General features: G+C 38.2%; 1 protein-coding gene across 1 annotated transcript in view; it reads left to right on the top strand.

Annotated features, from left to right (window-relative positions):
• Positions 1-15,268, top strand: part of MIPOL1 (mirror-image polydactyly 1) — a 151,614-nt gene extending 136,346 nt beyond the window's left edge. The window contains exon 13 of the mRNA XM_062494999.1: positions 15,202-15,268. Coding sequence (XP_062350983.1) covers positions 15,202-15,268 — 67 coding nt within the window. The remainder of the gene's footprint in view (positions 1-15,201) is intronic.
• The last annotated feature ends 6,370 nt before the right edge of the window (positions 15,269-21,638 follow it).

Consider the following 21,638-nt stretch of genomic DNA (forward strand, 5'->3'; position numbering starts at 1 on the left):
CCAGCATTTTTACAGATGCTTTCTCTGCTTTTGTACTTGTTCATTTATTTTCTTAGCTGATGTTGATACGTAAGTTGATCTGTGAAACAACATAAACAGTTATTATCAACAGCTGACATGGATGAAAAGAGTACAAAAAATGTAAAGACATAAGGAGCAAGCATTTAATGAGTAGTTAGCGTCCCCCTCTTCTGCAAGTAAAACTAATCTGCCTTTTGAGTGCGGGAGCTGAGTGCGTTTCACATCAATGTCCAACACGTTCTTCAGTGCTGGCTGGAGGGTCTAATCTTTCCCAGAATGATCAGAGCAGTGCAGTTCAAGAACAAGGATGAATATTTGAATAATCACACCACAATGTGAGGTGACCCTCTGACAGGGGACTGACCAGATACACATATGGATTTTGGGAAGAAGCTCTGATGCTCTTTTTTAACACAGCTGTGAGAAGAATGTGGCTAAGACCCAGTAGTCTTTCTGGAGTATAGCTGGCAAAGGAAACCATGAGGAGAAGAGAATTTAACACATGGGTGTAAGGGAGTTTGCTTCATTGATGCGATCTGAGGGGAATGTCTAATGACTGGAAGAATCAAACTTGGCAATGAAAACACAAAGCTCTTTTCATCAATTCAAACGCTGACTCTAAAGCTGCAGATGGTTACCTCCAGCCTTGCCTATTCAGTGTGGGGCTGTATAAAATGGCACTTTGGTGAATACTAATAGATCAAAACAAAGATTTAATAACATAAAGATGTGGTGTTCATTTTTAAATGAGGATACAGGTCAGTGTCTCAGAAAAGAGTGAAAAAAGTATCTTTATGTATGGGTCTAAAGTCTCTGGAGATTTTTAACTGCAAACATATCTTTAGTGTGCGGCTTATATTCAGTACAGGGCAGCTATGCAGAGATCAGGCTAAAAGCAAGATTTCTGAATTATTGTACTAATTGAGCCTCTTTGCAACATGAAAATGTTGTTAACTAGTTATCTCCCTTTTAAAATCATACCTACATATATTTAGCTGAAGTATACATTGTAGCTTGTATGCGATGAGCTACTTGTTGTAGAAGAGAATGGAGCTAGTTAATTAGAAATTGCAGGCAGAAGCGCTTCACAAAAGAAACAAGTTGTACATTCACTGGGACTTAAAGCTGTTTGTTTTGGAGAAACCACCAAGTCTTAGGAAGCTCAGCTGGCTTTATTTTAAATTTGAGAGAGAGATTTCTTTAATTTTTTTCTTTCAAAACAATAAATATTATTTGATTTCTTACTTTATTAAGATGTTATATTTAGATGTTGAGACTTTTCTATTAAAACTATCCTGCGCTTTTTTTTGCTGGTTTTTTTTTACTTACAAAAATGCACTCTGGTGCATGTCAGATCAAAACATTAAATACTTGAGGCTAGGAATACACTTTCACAGATATTAAAATTTCACTGATTTGTGTCAGTAAATAACATAGCACATGTCAAAAGTGATTTTCCTTTTAATGATAACTACTGAGCTGCCCGCTGCTGTGAAATTCTGCTGAGTTTGAATAGTTGGTAATCTTTTAATATCATATGGGGAATAATTTAACTGGTGCTGGTGTTTTGAAATGTAAAGTAAGTCCTGGTGTCTTGTTGAAGAATGTAGATACAGAGCTAGTTTCTTAGCTACAGCAAACTGACTTTGCTCTGTCACACTAAGTTGCATTCATTTGTCCCAGTTAAGGGTATGACCTGTAGTTTACTGAGAAACAGATGCTGGTGGGTACATTCAAAAGACAAGTGAGGGCAAGGTGCTAAGAATCTTATACTTGCTATAGCAATCCACAGAAGCCAATGGATATCAGAGTTTGTATGGAAGGAAATGGAAGGCAAAGGAAGACAACTTCTGTAGCAGTCTAAGGTACTAATGTGAATCAGCAAAGGTTCTGTATTTTCAAAATTGGATCAAAACGTATTAAAGGGAATTCAAAATGGGGAAAACTCCTTGATGAGTACTGATGTATTGACTGCCTCATACAATGATTAAAAGCAGATTATAAGCTCCATGGGGCCCATAAGAGATACACAATCTCCATAGGCAGGGTTTTATGGTGTTTAGGAAACCCACACCAGCCAGATGGAAGATTCCCAGACACGCAAAACTACCACATACTCTGAAGAATTCTGCAGAGCTGGTGCAAATTTTTTTTTGGCATACCAGACACAAATAGGAACATGACGAAGTCCAAAACACAAAACCTGGTAAGAGTCACTCATATCACAAATGAAATTATTACCATAGAGTAGCAATTAGAGGCAGTGTGAATATACCAGATTTAGGGGCAAATAGTATGGAGAAGTCTACTTTAGTCAGTGAGGAAATAAGACTAATTGAAATGTGTGAAAAAAGTCATGTTTGATCTAACTGAAAGCAGTACATAGCAGGGTCAGAATTTTCTTACATACTTGGAATTCTGCACTAACACCAGTGATTCCTCAGAAAAATTCCACTCAGACTGTACTAATATGCATGGAGAAATGATGAATTAAACAGTCTTTTGGAGATACCTGTTTGTGTTAATTTAAAAAAAAAAATTACTGAGCCAATGAGCTTAGGTGCAGCCTCAGAGAAATTCAACATGTAGACAGAAATCAATTTTCTGGGTCTGAAGAAAATAAAATATTGAACTAATATTCAAATCTAAGGTGAGCTGAACAAATTCAGTCATCATTGGTGTATTCTCTGGACTGTTGTCGTTACACATTTCTGTATCACTAGGCAGATATTTTTTCCCTTGGTGAGGCAAACATATTATTCATACTGTACAAAAGGAAATACATAACTTTTGGAAAGGAGGAACAAAATGTATTTTCCTTATTGGATTATATTATCTTTATTGAATTACACTAGTTTTTTAATTCGGCACTTCATGTTGCAGTCCAGCTGAAAATTTGCAGGCTGTGTTGGAGGGAGTGACTGATAAGTCAGTGCCACTAATACTGGAAACTTCTCAGCCCAAAGAAGCACTTTGGATAAGAACTTGGGATAGAAGGACTTGGATAAGCAGAAAACTTCTAACTGAAAAAATTATAAAACTGAATTTTAATCTTTTCTGCCTGGATTCCCTGGAGACCCAAATGGAGAAGCACATGCTGAGACAGAGTGAGGCACATTGGCTTCACAGGTCCATGCAGAGCAGTGTGACCTCAAACATTTCTTTCAAAAGTGGCATCTGCCCCCATCCCACCCTTAGTTTTCTAAGTAGTTGTTCGGGAGCAGGAATTCTCCTCCAGGGTGTGACAGAATGGATGTGTTCTCCTCCATCTGTGAAGATTCAGATCTCCTGCACCTCAGAGGAGCATTTTAGCCACACAGGTCTTGTCTGGATGCTTCCTTGTTCCTTCATCTGAAGCAGTACCGTCTAGTAGATAATAGTGCAGCTTGGATCAGAGAGGAGCAAATAGTCTACTCATCTCTGAGAAACAAGACCTGTTCCTGACACTTACATTTAGGGCTTTTTCTCAGATTTATCCAATGCCTCTTGAACATAAATACAAAACCTGTATCAGAACTTCTATCTCCCATTTTCCAGGTGGACACCCTTGTTTGCCACCCTCAGAATCACACCTTTGGGTTTAATAGTATTTTATGCGTTTCTTCTGTAGAAATTCACAGCTTCAGAAAGAAAAGTGAAGAAGTGTCTTCAATCCTGGTGTGTACTGCTCCCCTGAGAAGTAGCAGATGTGCATTAAAACCAGGTTTTCCTTAGCTTGGCTGAATGCTCTAACTGAAAGTACTGTTTTTTATGCTTGTCTTGAAAAGGAGAATTGGTAGCACTGCTGTTATCTTTATCACCTTAGAAGAAACTTGTGGCCTTAGTTTTAGAGAAGGTAGCTTGAGGACTTCTGCACACCCTGGAGCAAGACACGAAAAGCAAGGGACTGCCCTTAATAGAGCAGGTTGTGGTATGAGTACTGCAAGTCTCATACAGTTATAATGTGTGATATTGCCAGAGCAGATTATGGGATATCCTTCTCCTGGATATTTTGGGTGCCATAAATTTTAGTGAGGCCTGTAGCGTCTGACAGTTTATGATCAGTGCCAGTATTATGCTCAGTGGTGCACTTAACAGAATGAAGACAAAAAAATCCCAGTCAAAGGGAATGTGCCTTTTGTGTATTCCTTGCACAGCCAAGATACCCATTGGCTGCAGGGAGTTTCACATGGATGAAGAATGCAAAACTGCACATAACAGTCAAAGTCAAGTATTTATTTTCTTTTTGTAGCTGTGGTTTACTTTTACTTAACCTCTGTACATTGTGGATTGCAGTGCAGATATTGTTTTGTTAAAATATGGGTAGTTACAATATAAACACAAATATTTATTGTCATTTGAATATTTATCATCTCAGCCTTTCACAAAAATAAAAGCAGTGCTGGAACTTCATTCTCTCAAACACTAAAATGTATTCTATGAAAGTCAAATGTTTTCAGAGTCAACATAATCACAGCATCCTAGTTTTTGACCTGTGTGTTCATTTACAGTTTACTTATAGCTGCTTCAGAGAGATGGAAGTTTGTAGATTACAACATGGTTTTATTGATTTATCAGTAGCAAAATACACTAAGTATACACTCAGTAAACTGGATCAGCTAGCTCTTGGGCTTGTATTGTATAATATCAGCTTGTTGTGGAATACTTCAGAACAAAATCAGAATGTTGGCATAGTTAACTTCAGTGGTGTAAACCAGACTTGCAAAGACTAATATTTAGTAAGACCAATAACACAAACAAATTAGATTTTGAAGTTGTTTGCCCAATAGGAAGAAGCATGCTGACACAGTATTTGTAAGCTTATAGTTAACTATTCTATGACAAATTATTAAATAACTTTGAACAGCAGATTGAGTGCTCCTTGAAGAATAGCAAGAAAACTTTCTCAGACTTGCTTTTTTTTCTTCCCAAGATGATAAAAAGAGTGTCACAGCAAATACTCATTTACTTTAATATTTTATATCCAAATAAAATAAGTCCATGGCATTTACATTGCCGTTACTAAATAGTATTTGGTTTGTTTGCAAGAGTCATTTATTTGTGGCTTGGCTGAAGGAATAAAAATAAATTTGAGGTTCTTTCTGTTAATACTCATACTGTTTCTTAACATATGCAAAAGATTGAATACTGTAAATGTATATGCAGAAGCCCAAAAAGAAAGCCCAGACTTTCTGAAGCTTCTGAATTACGTATAACCTTTTAGAGAATTGCTGGGACAGATCTTTACAACAACAAAAAGAAATAAGTGACTAAGCCAACAAAATATTTTATTTTAAGTAAACTTGAAATCATTTAACTATTTCCACTGCTTAAAATTAAGAATACCTTTACTAAACCAGGGGTTAGTTACCTGAGAAAAAAAATGCAGTTCACATTTCTGAACAAATACTGAGCTGTTAACTGGCAGATTTTTACATAAGGTTTTTTTAACAAGATTTTGTAGCAGGACAGCATCAACTGTATTTATGAGAGCTAACAACAGCTTTAACCCCATAATCACCACTGTTGTTTTATTGGCAAGTTGCTTGACTTTCCTGTTCTACATTTATGCTGTGATGTGGGTATAAGGATCCAAAGACTGAGGTGTTGGGAGGTATAAATCTTTAGGACCAAATTTTATAATTTTAGCTTCAGATCATGGAATTCTTGCCCATAGAAAGTATCAGAATTCAGCCTTTGAAAGAAAGACACTGGAGGTATTGTGTATTGTGCAGGTATTGAAATGTGTACAATAAAATTATTTTATTTAGCAATTTGTTCTGTGCCTCAGAATATATGTATTTCTATTATTTCTATTTCAATCTTTGATAAAAGAATAATAAATTATTTATAGGATATAACATATGCACATCAGATAAAAGGGATATCTAAGTGGTGCACTCAACACAAAAGACATGTTACAGATAGATTTTACTCTTATCTTTTTGAAGAATTTTGTGACCCTTTATGTAAACCCAAAGTTTTTATGCTTTCATCAACAGAAATTAAAGGTTTTTCTCCTACAATTCATCCCACTCATGTCCTCACCAGGCAGAATTTCCACCAAGGGAAGCATTAGGAGAAAGAGAGGATGTTGTGTCCATGTTTTTTTTGTTAGTTTTTGAGGGAAGACTGCCCTTTTTTTCTAGAAAAACTTTTCAGAAGTATGACCAAGTGTGAGTTGTCCTGAAATCACCAGGGGGGTAGGGTGTTCACCTACCAGTCTGAGCCCATAATGAGGAAATTACCACTAGTAAGAGCTTAGTAAAATGCTTTCCTTTTACATCCATACCTGTTTCCATTGCTTCTTGATCTCTCAGTGCTGTGGACATCATTCCGGTTGGGGCAATATCACATTGGTGATAAAATACAACAAACCTATGTAAAACCTATTTTTAATGTGGAGGGATTTGATGATGGTTTATAGGAAGTAATTTTCTCTCCATGAGCTCCAGATTAATTTTGGTCAAGAGGAGGAACCACCTGAGGGAGGTGGAAGAGGATTGAGAGCTGTTTAGAGCCAACAAGTCTGCATTGGGGTTTTTAAAATACTTGTGGAATTGACAAGAAAGTTCACACTATCTTTCTTGTTAATGATATGAAGAGTAGTTTTCCAGAGCTGTGCTTTGATGGGAGGTACTTGGGAAACAGCCTGAGTAGTTGTTGGGGTTTAACCCCAGCTAGCAGCCAAGCCCCACACTGCTGCTCACTCACCCCCTCACCAGTGGGATTGGAAGGGTAAAAGCTGGAAAACTCATGGGTTGAGATAAAGACAGATTCATAGGAAAAGCAAAAGCTGCACATGCAAACAAAGCAAAACAAGGAATTGATTCACTGCTTCCCATGGCAGGCAGGTGTTCAGCCATCTCCAGGAGAGCAGGGCCCCATCACACAGAACAGCTACTTGGGAAGTCAAACACCACCACTCTGAATATCCCGCCTCCTTCCTACTCACTTTTATACTGAGCACAATGTCATGTGGCCTAGGATATCCCTTTGGTCAGTTTGGGTCACCTGTCCCAGCTGTGTCTCCTCCCAGCCTTCCATGTACCTCAAGCCTCTTTGCCTTGAGGGTGGCAGAACACAGAGCAGAAAAGACCTTGGCTCTGTGTAAGCTTAGCAGTAACAAAACCATCTCTATATTATTAACCCTGTGTTCAGCACAAATCCAGAACACAGCCCCATACCAGCTAGAAGAAAATTATCTCTACCCCAGCCAAAACCAGCACCATAGTACATCAGTATTTGCAATTGCACAAACTCATTGTAAACAGGTCTTGACCAGAACACGTCTGAAGGAGATCAGACTTGCTTGGAATAGGCAGCTGAGAGTTCAGACTTGACTTTACAAGAAGTCTAACATGCAGAAAGGTGTAATGTGGTTTCAGACTGATACTTTCAGAGTCTCTTATTAACCCCATTCTCTGCAGATCTGTAAATAAATCCTTACTGTTCATTTTGAGCAAATTTGAAACTGTTTTAGAAAATCTATTTTTGACATTGCTTTTAAATTTTCCTGAAGATGGATTTAGAACAAACCAAAATCCTCTATAAAGGAGGTCCTTTTTTCATCTCCTGATATACATTTCTGTTGAATATAGCATAAAAACCTGGTGAGCTTTTGCCAGACACAGTTCAGAGCCCCAGCTGAGAAGCTGAGAGAAGGCTCTGTATTCAGCAATTTTAGACTCTCATTCAGAGGGATACTTTATTATTATTATTATTATGTTTGTGCACATGAGGAACCCAGATATGAGACTGTATTGCTCTCAAGAATGTGAGGAGCAATTCAGAGACAAAATAAGATGGCCTGTAATTCATAGCACTCTTATGATACCAAACATTGTTACCCAGAGGCAGGGCTAGTGTTCATCAGGAGTTTTCAGGAATTAATATTTTCCCCTCTTGGAATGAATAAACACTATGGCAGAATACTTGCTGTGGGGAAGACATATTAGCATAAGGTAAAACTGCTAGTTTTCTGTAAACAGGCAGCATAGAGTGCCAGGAAATATTTGGCAAGAAAATCCAGGAGACCCTTGCCTATTCATATCAGCACAAACTTCATGGAAATGTAAGGAGTACACTGCAAGGAGTAGGTTCCCATGTCAAGATTTCTCCCAAGAAAGGAGAAGAGCTGTGACACCAAATGTGTGGAAACAGTACTTATCAATGCTAAAAGTAATACAAGCTTATGGAAGAAGGTATGGAAAAGGTTTTTCTTGTACAAATATAAGTGGTAAACCTTGCATAAAATTGCCATATAAACTGTTGAATTCAAGATGGAGTAATAAGGGAAATTGGGAGTTTCGATTAAATAATCTGATGTATATAATTTGACTTTAAATATGCCAATATATCCTCTATTTCAGCTATTGTTAATTTTTTATCTGTAATATCAGCTGCATGCTCAGATGTGAATAGTCCATCCAATAGTAAAAGCCTGGCCTTTTTGATATGTTGTAGATTTCAGTGTACTGAAATACAGTTGTTACAGGGTTTATTTTTCTTTCTCAGAAGCTCATTTATTTCTGGCAATCAGTATAGGCTGTCCTGAGCAAGCATTTGAAAGTAAAGGAGTGATACCTTTCACAAGGTGGCATTAAATCCAACATAGAAGCAAAATCCTGATTTTGTATTATCCTGTAATGTGTAACAATCTACATCAATGCAAAGTACGGTGAAATGCTGTCAAGAGACCACCTGTGTTTACTGCTCACTTTTCCTGCTGCTAGTGATGGCACAAGGTGAATAGTAATGGTGAGCTAGCTCATAATCTTCCAAACAGAAAGTAGAGGGCAAACAGTTTGACAAGATTAGTTATTGTGGACCACAGATAAAGGCTTAATATTTTAGCCAAGGCCTGTGTAAGCCAGGTTTATTTTGAAATATGTCTGCTGTCAAGAGCCCAACTGGCTGTATTTGCTTCTAAGTTTAATCATATACAGAATTGCTCTTTTGGGTTGAGAAGACACTGAAGGGGATTTAATAGGAATGCTTGTTTGGTGACAGTGCTTTTCAGAGGCAGAATGGTTTGCCCTGCCAAATTTAAGGCTGTACATTTAATGGAACATACTTTTCAGAGTGATTACAAACAGTGTTGGGCAGGCAGGAATTGGTGTCAGTGCCTATAGTGATCAGATTCAACACTCTGGTCTGCCATGGTTTAGAGCTCACTGATGCTGCTACATCAGTCTCTAAGATGTGTGTTTTAAGACCAGAAAGGACCATTAATACCAGTCAAGCCAGCCCCCTGTTGGACAGAGGGCACTGAATTGTACTCGGCATCAGGTTCAAAACCATGGCTGAACTCCAGCATGCCATTTAGAAAGACACCCAGATTCTGATCCAAAAAATCCAAAAGAGGGAACTTTGTTAAGAAGAGAGAGGCAGCCTGTGCATTGGAACTACATGTGGTCTTTTTCACTGTGATGGTATATGAAAGAGTTATGGCAGACTATTAAATTCAATGGACAGTGATTTTTACTGAGATGATAAAAAAATTATTGTTAAAAAGGCAGACTTTTGAAGTGGCAAAAATAATACCTGAATTGAGGAATAAGTATAATTAAAAATTCACTGAATCAGCCAGGAGAGTAAGAGGGTGATGGCTGTGTAACATGGTAGAAGGGTCATATCAACTCTCTGCACGGTCATATCCTTGATACCAGACTTCAAAACAGTGAATATTTAAGTATTTTATTCAATCAAAGCAGCCTCAAATTTTGAAACTGAGAACAAGCCACCCCAACACCCAGTGTTAGCACAGTGCTGTTCCCTTCAGAGGGAAGCAGCTGGGGTCCAGTTACCTTGTGCAGATAATAGATCTGAACCAGTTTGCTCCAGACTCCTGAGTAAATGATCCTATCCAAGTGACTGGTTTCTGGACAAGACCAGTATCACAGCAGCCTCTCTTCTCTATGTCATTTGTTTCCTTGAACTGACAGAAAATGTCTGAAAACAACTATGCCATTTAGAATTCTGTGAAGTTTATCCAAGAGGGAAGCTAAAGGAAAGGAGAGGGAAAGGAAGGGAGTAATTTTATCCTAAATGAAATTAAGTGAATTTGTTTGTATGACCACTCTCTAGACAACCATTCACTGAACTCTACTGCTAAACTGTTTGCAGTGCTTTTGTCCAATGCATTTTATTTATCTAATATATTTTCAAAAGCTTGGTTTCTAAAGGGAATTAGTGTCAGCAAAACACATTCCACAAGAAGCCAGAAATCATGCAAGTAAGGCCATCTTCATAGCCTGAGCCTAATCTTATCTACTGGAAAGATAACCAAGGGTTCTATCTTAGGTTTATAAGCCTTTATATAGCATTTCAAAATCCAGGATGATTTTGTTTTTATCACTTAACTCCTCCATTTGCAGGTAGAAACCATTGTTTTTTGCTAGTCGATGTACTGCTTTGCAGATTAGGACATGGGCTAATTGAAGTGTGCCCTTTCTGTCAGTTGGGTGTCCATTTTGTCTATTTATGGGGCATGTTTCCCAGGAAGGTCACTCCATGGCTGTATGATTGTCATATTCAGAACTTGGGAGTAAAGGCCTGTGTTGTCTTTGGGGTGAGTTCCTTTGGCCAGAGATGGAGCAGTATGGAAGGATGTACTGACCTATGTGGCTTTACGCAGTTGCAGTTTTTGCTGATCCCAAGCTACAGGTTAGAGCTAGGCTTCTTCAGCAGAATATGTGAAAGAGGGAAGCAAGCCAAAAGTGTGCATAAGAGGGAGCAGTAGAGAGTAGTAGGTCACATACTTGCACTGATCTGTTCAGCTTCTGGGGTCCCTGAGGAAACTTCTCTGTCAGTTAGGATTTTAAGTCTGCTTTATGGACACTAAGTCTAAAACCAAAGTTATTTTTATTCACAGGACTAAAGCTTTGCTAAAAGTCAGAGCAGACTGTCAAGCAATTCAGAATCTGTGTGAGAACACTCCACATAACAACATACACTCCATCCAGGCGTTGACAGCTGTGTGCATAGGTGACAAGGGAACAGTTTGAAATAACTGGAAGAGAAGTTGAGAATTTGTCTTGGGGAAGACTCACCTAGTAATGATCCTGTTCAAGTATATTTCCTCTGAAGATGAGGATCTTCTTAAAGCTTAGCAACATGTTTAAAAGGACATAATTAAACCTGGAATATCATAGCAGCAAGCCCCTTATGGAATTCTTTTTATTTTGTATAGCACACAGATTGAACGGCTTGATTCCAAATTTGTATAAAGGAAGCATTAAGCCACTGTGATTCAAGTCTCTTAACGTTGTGTCTTCTGCTAACTTAAAAATAATGATGGATCAGGTGTCTCTTTCCTAAATTGTGTGGTTTATTTAACTTTTCCATTTCATGGGAGCATTACAGAAGTGTGTAATATTGATAAAGAATATTTCTAGCCGTCATCTTTGTGCTTTTCATTAGTTCCATCTGTCATGAAAAGCGCTGGACATATTTACTTTTTACTTTTGGATATATGTAAATCATTAGAAATAAAACCAAAGTTGTACCTACACATCTGAATCAATATTTTTCCCTGTATATGTCATTTTGTACTCACTTTGCATGCTTGCATAAATATAAAAAAAATAATTGCATAAGAAACGCTGATGTGGAATTTTTTGAGAGAATTTTTTTGTTAATGGAGAGATTTTCTGAAGTATTTGAAGAACCAAGAAATAATGAAGGTCATCTACTGCAGTTTTCAAAAATTTCTAAGGAAGAAATTGAAATCTGCAAGAATGGGAGTGAGCCCTTAGGAGGCTTTGTAAAGCATTTCAAAAGGTGTGTGTCTGCCCTCACACATTTGCACCTTCAGCCATACAACAGAATGGCCCACCTGCCATATCATGCTTCTGACTGATCTAAAATATGAGCTCAAATATTTTCTTCTTAAATTACTTATTCAGTTGCTTCATGAGATGCAAATTCAGTGAAATGTCCTTGCCTACATCTCAGGAGGAAGTGTCATGTTGCACATTTAACTTATACTGTGAGGACTCTTCACAAGCAAAAAGACAAATGTGATTTGTTAGAATGTTAGAATTGGTTAGAATTTGTCCTAGAATACAATCAAATGTAGTCAGTGCTGCTTTCAGTTAATTAAAATTTGGTGAAATTACACAAAATAACAGAAGTTGCTTTCTCCATGTCTTCATGTCTTCCATATTTCGAATAAAAGCCTGCAAACACTGAGACTAGTTCCCAGCACCTTCCATTCTTCTGTTTAGGGTACCTCTGATCTTGAGGTAAAAAACTACTACAGCAGTTTTCCACCTTAAAGTGCTCAGTCTCCAGAGGGAGCTGCCTGCAGTACCCCACTGGGCTGGGCACAAAGCCTTATCAAGGAGGGCTGGCTCTGCCACCCTCACCCCTGGCAGGTAGCGCCTCACTGGCACAAATGGCCTTTCCAGCTGCCCTTTATTACTCACAAAGAAAATGTTGCTTAGCGTGAGTTGGCATGACAGAGTTGGGCCCTTGGTGAATAAAGAGTCCAGGATTATCATTCCAAAAAGCCCCCTGAGGCCAGTATCAAGAGTTATTAACCACCGATTCAGCGCATAGCATTATTTTGCAGGCTTAAGTGGGATTTCAGTGGTATATTGGGTCTTGTGTCTGCGTAGGGGTAAATTTTGCCCTCTGTTATTTTATCTTATAAATAGCTGTTATAATTTCTCTTTTATGTTGTTGCTTAAATTGCTTTCAAAGGTACAATATCTTAGTCCACTTCTACCTTTTTTTTTCTTTCTGATAAAGATTAAATAAATTTGCAAATCCACATATGACTGAAACAAAAGGCAAATAAGGTCTCCTTGGCTTGTATTTGGTGAGAAATACCTCATTTTGATGATTTCAGTCATCATTCATTTGAAAAGCAGAAACTATGATTGTTAAGCCTCATTATTTTCAATGAAGCCTGACAGTTTCAAGGTTAAACAGAAGACAGCTACTTTCATCCCAGTGGTATTCCTCTTCAAACATGGGCAGCTCTTCACTGACTTGTTCTGCTCTGGTGTGCAGTGCCATTGCTTGGTCACAGAGGGGTGCACATCTAAGCCTATCTAAGCCCAGTTGTAGGACAGTGTGTAAGCTGTGACATCCAGCTTGTGTTTCCCCAAAAGGAGCCTCAATTACTGAAGTCATTCCCCCCTTCCCCCCCCCCCCCCCCGGCCTTGTATAAGCCACACAATATTTCTTTTTAACTGAACAGTGATTTAAATAAGCCATGATCTCAGATTTTACAGGTTTTATGCTGTCTCCCAGAAAAACAATATTCAGCCCAAACCTTCTGTTTGTCCAAACAGTTTGAAATGTTTCTCCAGTGCTTTTATGTCTCTGAAGTACATTAGAGAGGGTGCTAATGTGAAAGAGACCTCCAGCAAGAGTTAAAATGGCTGAGAAAGCTGCTGTGCTTCTGAATACACATGCTATTGAAAGAGAACTAATCTGCCATTGCTTTCTGAAATTGCACATGGACTGACAACCCAAGTAACAGGGAAACTGCCCAATAAGAGAGGCTGATAAAACTGTGATTGATCAGTAACTGAGTTAAAATTCTTAGAACTCAGAAAACCTTGATGTATCCATGTGAGAAAACTTCCAGGAGCAAATAACTTGTGAAATCCCTGACTTTATACTTGCACAGACTGACGGCACCGAGTTATGGCTGTTTGGGTGCTGCCTCTATAAAGACAAAGTGCAGTACATGCTATTTTACAAAACCAGGGGACAATGCACTAGTTCGTCAAGAAGGAAAAGTGGCTATTGGAAAACTGAAGGGAGAGGAGTACCTAAGCAGCAGTTTTTTACCTCTGCATTCATTCCCTCCGAGTCCCTGTGGAACAGCTAGAATGAGCTGAACTTTCCACATACTTTTCCTGGTGTCTGATGATTACATTTGGGTGGTGAATTCTTAATCTCATTTCAGGAATTAAATCACCTGGTGAGTACAATGAAAGGTGTAGCTTCATCGTGCTTGGTGGTTCCTGGAAAACAAGAGTGTTTCAATACATACCAAGCACATTAGTCATGACTTGTGGCAATGAATCCATGTTGGCTAGTTTACATGCACTGAAATTACTAATGCATTCATGAGATAAAATGCATTTTGCAATTTTGATAAAGTTGTGTTATTTTTATTTCCTATCTGCATTTCTCATGTTGTATAATTTTTTTTATTGTCTTTCAAGGTAAGAAAAAAATTGTCAGCTTTGTAACAATGAATACAGCTATTTGAACCTGCAGCTCTGTTTATCCAGTGTGGAAGCTGTGTGTATAATATTCTGGACATGACTCTCAAAGTGTTCTGCTACACACAGTGTCTGCTTTTATACAGATAGTTTATTTGTGGAAGAGCTTTCATTGAAGAATGCCGTAAAATACAAACAAATTGAAGAAATAGCTTGAATGCATGATCTTTGGAATGCTGAAGATAAATGTGCGTAGATGCAAAATGATGAACAAATTTAGTCCTTTGCAAATTTGTCTACATATTTTAAGAAAAGAAGGATCAAATTAAGCCAGTGAGATTCTGAACATGTTTATAGTGTCTGTGCCTTAAAACTAAGAGGATTGGGCAGCTCTCTGTCGTACTTATTTCGACTGTTAATTTTTCTGTAGTTGTATTGACACAAGAATCATGTGGGCCGCCTTCAAAATATCATATCCATGTCCTCAGAAACTTGATTTGTTGAGTATTTTGAAAAAGTTTTTACATAAAACACATTGGCTTTTAGGCATAAATTTATAAGTAAAGTAAAGTAAAGTAAAAGTATCTGTTGGATAACAGGCAAAGTATTTTTAAGAGGAAACAATAGTTAAGTGCTACATTTAACAAGAGCCATGGACAGCTCATGTTTTTAAAAGTGCAAAAATTCATTGTCCTGCTTGCACCAAAGTGTAAGCACAGGGGTTTGTGCTAATGCCGTACAGGGACCTCAGATACTTCATGGACTACAAAGGAAAAGTGAATTCATATATATCACTGACTGCAGATGGGTTGGTTTGTAGGTTAAAAAGTTTTTCACAAGTTGTCTGCATTTTCCCTTAATGTCTGTCTTTTACAGTAGTGCTTTGTTTCTGAGCGTGACCACCACCAGGACAGCTTGGTTCAGTGCAAACACTGTCTCTTTCAGCCAGAACATTCCTAACATTAGCTTCCTTTTTTTTTCTCTCCTCTCCCTCTCCCCTGCCCCCTCTCAGGTTGGAAAGGCTGGTGGACGTCCTGAGGAAGAAGGTTGGAGCAGGGACCATTAGGACCGTGATCTGATTGAAAGCTGTAGTCTAAGGAAGCTTTCACATCTGGTGACCAGGCTGCTTCATTCAGCACTGTGTAAACACTGAAGCCTTAACTTAGCAAACAGTTGTTAGAAGTGGGACACTCCAGCGACATTCCAAGCTGAGATAAAATCAAATCATAAATGTTTAACTACTTTGCTGCTGAGTTCTGTGATTTGTTAAAATGTTTCACTGCAAACATGTATTTGTTTTTAAGCAAATGCATTGTGACACTGTATATTGTAAAAAATTATGTAGATGCTTATTTAACAGTCTGTCCTCTCAGTAGACTATAGTCTGCTGCAAGGCACAGCGTGGTCATTTTTTTAAATACTGCAGGCTTCAGGTTCAAAGTGCTGCAAAGCAGTTTCAAAATTTAAATTCCATATTTTATTTGTGAGACTGCAAATAGTCCAGTATTTGTATGTTAAATATATTAATTGATAAAGTAGGTTGGCATTCAAGAAATATCTCTTGCTGGTATATTGGATATTTTTTCCTCCTTACTCATAGCCCATTCAATTGCAGGTAGTAACTGTTGCTACATCAAAGGGCAGGATAAAAGTATAGCTTTATACAACAGTTGAATAGCTTCTGCTAGTACATGGCATTTTCAGTGTACATTAAAAAGAAATTTACACTTAGGTTTCACTGGAATCACAGCTTAAAAAATTTAAACATGAAAGCTTTGTGACATTGTACAGAATCTCAGACAGTGGAGAAAGTTTCCTATATTTTTTTAGTCACTCCACTTTCCTTTTATATGAGGGAAAACTCTTAGATTTCAGAATGCACCTTATAAATTAAAAATTTTCATTTTCAGTGCTTGCCTCTTCTCATCCCTTTCCTACAGGACTTTTTGTCTGCTTCTTCTAGACCTCTGATTGCCCTGCAGTGCAGGAGTACCATCCTGGTTGGGTTTGAGTCCAAAGTGTCAATCCTCAGATTTTTGTACTACTTAAAGGCTGAAGTATAGAATCTTACAGGGAGGGGAGAAACTGAGGGCTGGGGAGGAAAATTTGGGCATTATAGACTTTGCTGATATGCGAGAGTTGTGTTTAGAGTTACATTTGTGACCCAGCCATCTCCCTGTATGAACAGTCAGGTCAGTACTCATATAATCCTGTTCAAGAAAGCAGCTGCAGTTTCTGAGCACCCCAAATTCAATAAAGAATCTCAGCAGCCAGCTGGGCTTTAGTGCCTCCTCAGGACCAGCCAACTCAGGCAAGGTGGATGTAGCTCCTAAGACTTCCATTTGTCTGCTTTGCTTTGTGTTTAATGTTGTTTCATGGTCTTGCCTCTTAATGCTTGCTTGTATAGATGTTGTGATAGTGCAGTCTATCTGAAAAAGAATGAAATTTTAATTTTAGGTGTAAAGAGACATATTTTAATGTCTGTTTTCTTTTTCTTTCAAACACTTAAATGTTAAACCTTCATCTGCAGACCTAAGTCCCTCCTAGTTTCAGCTGACCAAACCTAACCTCTTGCAGGGAGATAAGTAGCATCCCTCCAAGCTGCATTTACCCAAGTCACTTCTAGAAACTTCTGAAGTGCTCCTTTTTGACCTTCGGTCAATCCTAAGATAGCCAGTGAGTCTGGAGCCTCTCCCCCACACCTACTCAGTGGGAAGAAATTTTAATGCTTCCAAACCAGAGGCTTGCCACCCCCCAGATTCCAGCCCCTTCACCATCTCCTGTGTGCTGCTGTTCAGCTCTTTGGATGCCACAACAGCTCTTTGTCCTACTGTCCTCACTGAGCCTTGTGCACAAGGTACATGACAAGTTCTCCTGAGCTGTCAGTGCTATTGATCCATTTCTGTTGTAAGGAGATAGTGAGGAAGGAATAAAGACAAAAATGTAAAGACTACCATGCTGTGCTAGACCAAAGCCCAAAGAATGCCTTTGGCAATAACAGATAGAAGATGCCTAGGAGTTTAAAGTCGGTCCAGCACTAGTGACCACTCTCCCAACTGGTGTCCCAGCAATTTCTTAGTTAGAGGCTCTCTAAACCAGAGATGGTGTCTTTGTATTTAGCAGTATTTTTTCATGACCTGTTTTTCAGTCCGTTTAAATTGTTTGTATCTACTTGTTCTTTTCACAAGGTTTTATGCAGTTAATGATGCATTGAGTAAAGAAGTACTTCTTTTTCTGTTATGAACCAGCTGTATTCATTTGCTGTAACCTAGTTTTTGTATGAGAGAAATAGTGAGGAACCATTCCCTGTTCATATTGTTTCCATGTCCCAAGTGATTTTACATATTTGGCATCATTTCCTCCACTTTTCTTTTCCCAACAGAACCCCTAGTCTCATTTTAAGGATGTGTCTCGTGTTTTTAATTGGCCTTGTCATAGTAATCTGTTTTTTTTTCCAGCTCTGCAGTGTTTTTACTGAGATGCAACCAGATTTGTGCTAGTGTTCAAGATACAGACAAAATGTGACTTTAATAGTTGTCATAATGATGTTGTCTGTTTTATCTGTGTGCTATTTGTAAGCATTTTTAGCATGGACTTGCTTTGTGACACATTGGTGCAATGTTCAGCTCAGAGTTCATCGTAGCTTGCACGAAGACAGAACTGTTTTCTGAATAACTTAGCATTTATGGGTGCTGAATGTCACCTGTTGTTTTAGCATTCCCTGGTGACCATGAGCTCTTATTCCATCTCTTTTCACAGCTCCTCTTTAATACTCACAGCAGCGAAGTATCATTAGCATTTTCATGCTGAATATGGTTATATTAAATACTGACATCTCCAAATTAACATGCTCTTAAAAGTGATTTTTTTAGTTAAGTTAAAAATGGCCTCTGGGACAAAGTTCCCTGTAGGACAATAAGGTAGCTTTTCCTTCACTGTGAAACTGAAACATTTATTCTTACACATGGTTTAAATTAACTTTGAAGCACTTATTTTTCAGTGTAAAATTATTAGTTCTTGCTTGGCAGCTTTTAAGAGGAAATTGTTTGCTACTTTAAAAATGTAAGTTTACTAAATCAAGGCTTGTGTTCTATGCATGAATGTGCTATGTTCCTCCTTCCCCTAGGAGTGTCAAGAGCTCCTCACCTTTTCCCAAGTATTTCTGCGTTCAAGTGAATAATCTTGTGAATGCAGGCTTCCTACAGCCAGACTGTTTGACCTCCAGCCTCTTGTGTCCGTTTGCTTTGTTTGGAAAAGTAGGATGGGCCATGCAAAAGCCATCTAGCAGGCTTGATGTTCAATACATTTGATTGCAGGTGATACTTGATTCAGTAAAATTAAGTGAAAGTTTTGCTCCATAATTTTCCTTTTGACACATTTTACCTAAGGTGAAAAAATAATTCCTGTCTATGTCTTTTGTCTTGCACCAAGCATCCTGGAATTCAGTGATAAATTCAGGTTTTGTCATAAATGACAAATGTGCATAAATGTATTTGAATTGTAATTAAATCAGATGTGTTGATTTTTAAAATTCAGCTGGAAATGTTCTTATTCTTTGGAAAGGACCATGTGAAATTTACTGTGTTGAGAGTAGAAAGAGTCAAAAGCAGTTGGGTTGTCCCTCTTCCTTGCTAACAGCCTGGTGTGTGGTCTTTGGCAAATTCCTTAATGACTGTCATTAAAGGCATGCAGTCTCTGAAGAGGTTCCTGGACTCCTCTGGGGAATTTGCAAAAGTATCTATGTCATTAATGCCAAAACACTTTCACTTCTTCACCTGCTGAAGTGAGCAGCATAAATCACATAGGTCTGGTAGTAGAAGCCCAGCCTTTAGTGCCCTCAGCAGAATTTCTGGTCCTGTTGAGCCCAGTCTAACTTTAGCCTTTGAGTGTAATGAAGGAAGGAAATCTGCTGTGGTCAGTAGAAGTAGGTGATAACAACAACATGGGTTAATGGGCTTATCATATGGTTTATTCATTGAGAACTGATTGATGCCTGTGCAGAGCTCTGAAAGGGAAAAGAAGCCTGCTCCTATACAGCAGACAAATGCAATTGTCACTTCTGTCCTAGTATATGTGAGAATGATGAGATTGCAGCCGATTATGTACCAAGAGTAGAAATTCATTTCCCTCCTGATGGAAAAACAGTTCATGATGAAAGGTGGCTCACCACATGTGATTCTTATGGTGACAACTGTAATTACTGGTCAAATTAGGGTCCCTACTGTCTTGAATAGAACAGAGATACTCAGAAATGTTCTTCCTGTGAGATTTTGTCTCTCTCTCTTGATGATCCTGCCACACGTTATGCATTGGAAGCCATTTCTGGTATATGCCAGGGTAAAATATGTAAATAGCATCATGTTGGCTCGGGATAAGAGCATTATTAATGCTTTTCAGCACTGTAATTATATTCCTAGTAAGCCTTCCCTAAGCCCTCACTAATTAACAATATTGTGACAAATCAGCTTTAACAGAAAAGAACTGTGGACCTTTAGTCTTTTAGTACTATTTTTCATGAAACCCACAGCTGAAAACCAGTAGCGTGGCTTTCTGTACTAGTGTTGGGAAAACCGCTGATATTTGAAAAGTTCAAAGCCAGCTCAGTCTTGTTAGTGGAGTCCTGTAGCTGAAGTCTGTTTGATTCCTCTTTAAATATATTCACAGCAAAGTAGGATTCATTGGTTAATCATTAATGTTAAGGAATATTTAGAACTGTTTTTATAAATAAGCTATCATATTGAAATGGTTTAGTGATGTCAGTACATGGTCATATGCACATTTATTTATTTGCTTATTCCAAATCAGGAACATTTTATAAGATTGACTTTATGTATATTTTTACCAGGTGATCAAGAGTTGTAACATCTTTAATCCATGTACACAAATGAACTTGCAATCTAAATGTCAGGATTTCTCCGTGCCTTTTTTTCCTTCAATTAGAATAAGGCTGTTGGTTTTGTTGGGTTTTCTTCTTCTTAACTTAAGATTAAGATGTTCCTCCTGTGCAAGATCCAGCTGCGAGGCACATGGAATCACCGACGGGCAGTTTCTCTTGCTGCGACTGCAGCGTTACATGGGCTGACTTACCGCGGTAACATTTCACATCAGGTCTGCAGAACTGGACTTTCTCTGTTTGTTCTTCTCATGCATTGGTAAATAAAATGTATTCACAAGTTCAAAAAGACAAAGTAGTGTTCTCATATTAGGTCGATTATAAGTCAGCTGTTGAGCTTCAGTGTTCTAAACATTTCATTCTTCAGTTTTGTTGGGAGCCCACGTGTTCTAGGAGGCTTTTAAACAAATACTTGAAATGGTTGAAAGATTTACATTGCCAGTGCCTAGCTAAATATGTAGTCTTTAGAAAAGACATGGTTTATTTTGGCACCATTTGACAAACTCAAATATTTTAAACATTTGTTAAGTTTGAGCTTGCACATTTGAACTAAAAGTTTGCATTCCAAAATTGCATCTCAGGTTACCTGTCTCTCTCTCTTTTGTATTTTATAATCCCTTTATTAAAATAGTTTGCAAAATAAGTTGGGTTTGGAGTGTGCTTTTTATTGTTAATTGTAAAATATTGTCATTAAAAATCAATTTTAAAGTAACATGTACCTGGTAACTCTATTCAACTAAATGTCAGAAATACAAAGCCAGAAGTGTTTTCTGAATTTAAGATTTTATGTAGGTAGCCAAGACTTGATTGTAAAATTAATGGAACATAGTAATAGTGGGACCAAATCCTGCAATGCTTTACTCTTAGTTCTATTGTGTACTGTGATGAGTAAGTACTAACTTCACTGGTAAATGCAAAGCCAGGCAATAAAGAAATAGACTGAAAAGCTGTATTGAACTGATGAAATAGAACAGCTGAGGAAAAGAAAAAGCAGTCTTGGACCTGGAATTGGTTTTCTTTTCCTTCCTTAGGCAGAAAGGAGGAGAGAGGGCAATATTTAGTCTAATTGAAAAAAAAAATAAAAACAAAAACAAAAAAACCCACAGCATCCAAAAAAACCATTAATTTTATTTTCTTTCAAGTTTTAACCTGAAACTTGTACTAAAATGTAAAAAGTTGAGAATTTATGAATTGAAATCACCGTGTTTTGTTCAAAACCTGCCAATCCCCTGTTCACGAGTCCTGAGCTCACCGTTACAGTTGTGTTCGTGCTCTGGCATGTTGCCCAGGCAGTTGCCAGCTGCAGAGGGTCACACTCCTTTCTGAGAAGCTGTCATCAGGGCAGTTGGACATGTTCCCTCATGGTGACCTCGGCCCAAAGGTCCGTGCACTGCCACGTTGACAGAAGTTCATCGTGGCTTGAGCAGCTTCTGAATATGATAGATGCAGATCCATTTTCGTACGGTGAAATAGCAATATAACCAATAGAATTGGTCACAACTGCTTCCCAGTGGCCATGAAAAGACATGGATTAGAATTGCCCTTGCAGAACACAA

This window comes from Cinclus cinclus, chromosome 6 (genome assembly GCF_963662255.1).
Source record: "Cinclus cinclus chromosome 6, bCinCin1.1, whole genome shotgun sequence".
Classification (NCBI taxonomy): domain Eukaryota; kingdom Metazoa; phylum Chordata; class Aves; order Passeriformes; family Cinclidae; genus Cinclus; species Cinclus cinclus.